At 52.2% G+C, this 6,000-nt stretch overlaps 1 protein-coding gene across 1 annotated transcript; it reads right to left on the reverse strand.

The window, feature by feature from the left end:
• Window positions 1–4,284: 4,284 nt before the first annotated feature.
• Window positions 4,285–5,582, reverse strand: MIND_01289400 (uncharacterized protein; the record flags this gene model as incomplete). Its single annotated transcript, XM_037369359.1, has 3 exons — window positions 4,285–4,364; window positions 4,417–4,702; window positions 4,764–5,582. The coding sequence occupies 3 exons, from the start codon at window positions 5,580–5,582 to the stop codon at window positions 4,285–4,287; spliced, it is 1,185 nt and encodes a 394-aa protein (XP_037214565.1).
• Between the last annotated feature and the right edge of the window lie 418 nt (window positions 5,583–6,000).

Raw genomic sequence — 6,000 nt, forward strand, 5'->3', positions numbered from 1 at the left:
CAGATGCACAACCTCACATTTACGTTGTGTCAACCTCCCTCATTATATATTGTCCGCTTTCGGCTTCTATTTCTTCGCCATGACCAGCTTTTTCGTCTCCCTTTGCGAATAGCGTCACATTGGTCACGTCACGCTTTTCGCTCTTGATTTGGCGACCATATAACTCCACACACATAGTCTCTGTGGCTTAATCGACCGGACCTCCGTCTCCGCAGACGTATTCTGCGCGTAATCAATTCTTTCTGCCCGTGGTTTTGCCCGGGAAGGTCCTCGTTGGACACCATTTCGCAGGTGATCCCTTCACCCTCATAATCGACTTTTTTACTCCGGTGGCGAGCTTTGGCGGCGGCAGAGTCGTCTCTCGTGCCACAATACATCCCACTCTTGGTATTATCGCCGTCATCCGAGCCAGCAACGACAGCAAAATGTTGGGAGGCTGTCGGGGTCACTATTTCCTGTATTCCACCCACCCTCCTTTCATTGTGCGGGTCCGTTGATGCGGAGCCTTGACCCATGCCATCACCATACAGGGTGGCACAACTACATCGTCTCCTCCATTGCGGAAGACCTGCTGGAAGGGGGGAAGACGCGCCCGGCAGGGGCGTTGATTCTGAGGCGACACTTGTGTGTGGCAAAACTTGTACAACGTATGTAGCGTTTGTTCTTGCTTTTGTTCGCACTAACATCTTTGGCACAGGATACAAATTATATACCGGAGATTTGGCGATAATTCGAATACTCTCGATCATACAGCGTGTTTCCCTATTCCAACAAAATACCTCCAATCTTCACGTCGCAACAGTCTTCACAAACCAGCACCTTTCCTGTTTCCGTGTCACCGCCAGACATTTCGTGCAGAACCACCTTATATGTAATCCACCCGTCCGTTGGCTGCCCACGAGCGCTTCCTGAGCTCCTGTAAAGCAGTTTCGTTCCGTGAGGCGGCTATTATAGCAGAAGTAAGAAACTTGGCTGAGCAAAGGAAACTTGTTCTCGCCTGAATTGTCGATAAAGTCTTCGCATTCTATACCACTAGATGCCGCGCGCCACCAGTAGCCAAAGAGGACTCCGTCGATGAAAACGTCTCGAAGGCTGAGGCAGCGTTGGGAAAGCTCGCGGCGGGCATCGGCGAGTAAGGAGCCAGCCTCTCCAGCAGAGTGGTGCTCGCCCCCGCGGGTAGAGACTGTGGCTGAATGTACAGTGCAGCGCCATACGCTCGAGCCTACGAGGGAGATTGGGAAGACCGGGGAGGCCGATAAAGAAGTCCGCTGGCTAATGGGAGAGACAATTAGCTGGGATGAACTGGGGGAATATTAGATTGGACACACGAGAGGATTGAGATGGATAGCGTTGTTGTCTTTGAAGCTACAGACTAACTCCATGTCGAGTATCTCGAGGGCAGAGAAGGAGGGCACGATGGCGTTGAGTTTGTCGTATGGAATATCATCCAGAAACATCTCCAGGTGAAGTCGAACGTGGAGACAGGTGAGAGTGGCGGCCACTGAAGTAGGCATGGACGGCAAATCGGCGACAAATAGCTCCAGCGTACAGAGCGGGACTTTGAGATGTGTGAGCCGCGGTAGCGCCACATATTGAAAAAGTTCAAAAGGTGAGTTTAGGGAAGTTAGGGTTAGCGTGGAGACACTTGGCAAAATGAAATTTGTCGCGGCGTCGGGGACCAAGAATAGAACTTGAAGGTGGAAAGTAGTGAGGGCGGGGAATGCAGAGAGGACCCGTGTGACTTGTCCCATGCTCGTTTCTTGCAGGGGAGTGAGGCTAATGTGGGTGACAGAAGGGAAAATTGCATCCAACTCTACCATTTCACAGCCTACGAAGACTGAGGCCAGTCTTGATGGATCGAGAAGTGCCATCCAAGGGCCGAATAAGGTATTAGCGACCCAGAAGTCCTGCACGGCCAGCGTGTGTATCAAACGCTTTGGACAGTCTTTGATCCCCAGGATCCCCTCCAAGGTGCCACCATGGACCTCGAGTCTTTTTAAGCGAGGGAGGCTGTCGATATGCGACCATTTCAAGTCAAGGTCCTCAAGCTGCAGAAACTGGAGATTATGGAATTGTGGCAGGCGGTCGAGGAAGGCAGAGAGCAGAAGGTATGGGTCGTCTGACATCGAACCCAGCGCGTTGGAAGCCGCTCGCCATGGACGGAGAATGCACTTGCGCACATGCGGCGCGATCGCAGTTGATGCAAAGAACTCGAGCCGTTCCATGTTCTTCGAGAGGAGCTCTACGGAAGGGAGAAGCATGGTCGGCGGATCGGCGCCCATCGTCGGGTTGAAAATCGCATAAGGGTGAAAGTGGAAGGTGGCAAATCGAAGGGGGGCGGGAGAGCTCGGCGAATTCATGATTGATGAATGCAAGTTGGCAGAAATCATAGGAGCGGGATACCCCTGCGATTTCGGATAGGATCTCGAGCCAGAGCTCTGGTGGGAGCGCTACGGCAGGCATAGCACGGAATCGACAATCGTCGAAGAGATCAAGGACTACACTGCTGTTGTGACATGCTCACAACTCTTTTCCTCCTTGACCACGATGACCGCGCCGAACTGCTGATAGTACCTTCTCAGCAACCAGCCAAGCTCTGGTGAGACCTCATATTATGCTATATCCAACACCGTTCTGAGCGCTCTGTGTAGACGGCGCCGGCTTTCTTTTTGAAAACTGTCCCCGCAGCATCTCCAATGACAAGACTCTGTCACTCTGCCTAGAGCAAAACCGAGGGATGAGTCGAAGGACATACCAGAGCGGCTTCCCGCGGAGAGTGGAAGCATGAGTGGAGACGGAACTACTGGGCTTGAAGGTCTGTCTGCGCTACTTTCTTCTCCACGCTTGCTCTGAGTCTCAGCTCGAACATCTTCAGTTGACTCATATACACCGCTTCGTCTAATTGACCGAGTATTTCGCCGTCTCCTCCAACACCATCATCCTCGTTTCCCTGCCTTTTACTCCTCACCCGCCAAACACGCTCAAACACGCTGAAGGCCGAAATCCTCACCCTTCGTCTTGGAGAGGAGCATGAAAGATGCCAAAATCAAACAGAGAGGCTCCCCAAACCCCAACATGGTCGCACCACCAGAGAGAAGGGAACACTCAAGACGCAATTGTGTTTGTCCAGCGAATAGCCTCGCCGAAGTCGACTTCCCGCTACGTGTAAAGCGGTTCCCACGCTACTTCTTGTATAGGACTGCGAAGAACGAATAAGCAGTGGATTAACTGCTTGGTGGACCGACATTCTTAGTGAGTCCGTGTTCGCTCTTGCCTCATTATTTTGGTCTCTTACGGCTACCTAGCTGTCCATTTCAAGTTATCACTTGATTGCCTCGCAACCATGTGTCCAACCGATTCAGATAGCCAACACTTTCCTTGTTGAATATATCCTGCCATCTCCCACCGTGTTTTCCTCCTCCATATGCCTAACATGACACCCGACCCCCCAAAACCTCTACAACCTCACCTTAACTTTGTGTCAACCTCCCCCGTCATATATCGCCAGCTTTCGGCTTCGGTTTCCTCCTCATGACCCGCCTTTCCTCTCCCCTTGCGAATAATGTCACATCGGTCACATCGGTCACATTACCTTTTTCGCTCTCAATTTGACGGCCATATAACTCCACAAGCATATCCTCTGTGGCTCAATCGACCCGACCATCGCCTGCGCGAACTTATACCGCGCCTACTTAACTCTTTCGGCCCGTGGTTTTGACCGGGACGGTTGTCGTTGGACAGGATTTCGCTGGTGATTCCTTTCACCCTCAGGACTCATCCTCGACTTTTTTTCCGAGATCGTCGGCATACGCGGTAGCGCAGCCGCATCTCATGGGGATACGACCTAAGCCTTATATGTCCGCTTTTTCCCGAGTCAGAAACGGCGGAACCCTGGCAGGCTGGTTGGAGGCTGTAGGTGTTCCCGGGCCCGTCCTCCTTCTATTGTGTGGGTTCATTGTTGCGGAGCCTCGACAATGGCATATGCCATCGCCACACCGACGTAGCACGACTACATCTCCTTGTTCATTGCGGGAAGCCTATTGGGAGTGGCGAAAGACGGGGACAGCTGGGGAAATTAACACGTCTTGAGATGCCCGAGGCGAGACTTGTGCAATGTATGGAGAGTTTGCGATGAACAATTCGAATTCTGTCGATGATAAAGCACATATTTCTACTCCAACGAAGTCCCCCGGGCCCCCGCATCTCGACGTCTAAATAGTCTTCACAAACCAGCACCTTTCTTTTTTCCCCGTGTCACCGTCAGACCTTTTGTGCAGAAGTGCCTTATTCATAATACACCCGTCCGTTGGCTGCCCACGAGCGCTCCCTGAGCTCCTGTAAAGCTTTTCCGTTCTGTGAGTCGGCTATTGTGGCAGAAGTAAGAAAGTCGGCTAACAAAGAGCGAGTTAATCCCACCTGAATTGTCGATAAAGTCTTCGCATTCTATACCACTCGATGCCGCGCGCCACCAGTAGCCGAAGAGGGCACCGTCGATGAAGACGTCTCGAAGGCTGGGGCAGCGCTGGGAAAGCTCGCGGCGGGCATCGGCGAGTAAGGAACCCGTCTCACCAGCAGAGTGGTGCTCGCCCCGTGGGTAGATGTCAGTGTCCCGACTGTTGCTGAATGTACAGTGCAGCGCCATACGCTCGAGCGCAAGAGGGAGATGGGGGAGGTTGGGGAGGCCTATAAAAAGGTCTGCTAGCTAGCGAGAGAGACAACTTGAATTAGCTGGGATGAACTGGGGAATATTAGATTCGACACACCAGAGGATTGAGGTGGATAGCGTTGGTGTCTTTGAAGCTGCAGACCAACTCCATGTCGAGTATTTCGAGGGCAGAGAAGGAGGTTATAATAGTGCGGAGTTTGTCGTATGGAATATCATCCAGAAACATTTCCAAGAGAAGTCGGATGTGCAGACGAGTGATAGTGGCGGCCACGGACATACACATGGAGGGCATACCATCGACAAAGGTGTCCAGCATACAGAGTGGCACTTTGAGATGTGTGAGCCGCGGTAGCGCCACATATCTGAGAAGTTCAAAAGGTGTGTTTATGGATGTTAGCGTCAGCGTGGAGAGGCTGGGCAGAATGAGATGTGGTGTTGTCGGCGGTGGCTCGTCGAACACCATGAATAGAACTTGCGTATGGAAACTAGTAAGGGCGGGGAATACGGACAGGAATTCTGTGATTTGCTTCATACTTATTTTCTGCAGGGGAGTGAGGGTAATATCGGTGACCAGAGGGAAAACTGCATCCAAATCTGCAATTTCGCAGCCTACGAAGATAGAGCGCAGTGTTGATGGGTTGAGAAGTCTCATCCAACGGCCGAATAAGTTGGGCTGGGAGCCAATATCAGCCACCCAGAAATCGTCCACAGCCAGCCTGTGTATCAAATGCTTCGGACAGTGTTGAATATCCGCCAGAAAGTTGCCACCATGAACCTCCAGTCTCTTTAAGCGAGGGAGGCTGTCGATATGCGACCATTTCAAGTTGAGTTCTTGGAGCCGCAGGCACTGGAGATTATGGAAGTACGGCAGGCGGTCGAGGAAGGCAGAGAGCAGAAGGTATGGGTCTTCTGACATCGTGAAACGGGATTCTAGTCCGTCGGAAGTTGCTCGTCATGGACGGAGAATGCACTTGCGTACATGCAGCGCGATCGCCGTTGACGCAAAGAACTCGAGGCGTTCCATGCCCTCCGAAATAAGCTTTTCTGCGGGAGAAGGTATGGTCGGCGTATTGACGGCCCTTGTCCGATAGGTGACCGCGTAAGGGTGAAAGCGGAAGGTGGCAAATCGAAGGGGGCGGGAGAGCTCGGCGAATTCACGATTGATAAGGGCAAGTTGGCAGAAGGCATGGAATGCAGATACTCGTGCGCTTTCGGAGAGGATCTCGAGCCAGAGTTCGAGTGGGAGGGCTACAGGCGCCATATCACGGAATCGACAATCGTCAAAAAGATCAAGAAGCAAATGTGACATGCTCACAACTCTTTTCCTCCTTGAC

Source organism: Mycena indigotica (assembly GCF_014461135.1).
Source record: "Mycena indigotica strain 171206Taipei chromosome Unknown Mind.scaff0013, whole genome shotgun sequence".
Taxonomy (NCBI): domain Eukaryota; kingdom Fungi; phylum Basidiomycota; class Agaricomycetes; order Agaricales; family Mycenaceae; genus Mycena; species Mycena indigotica.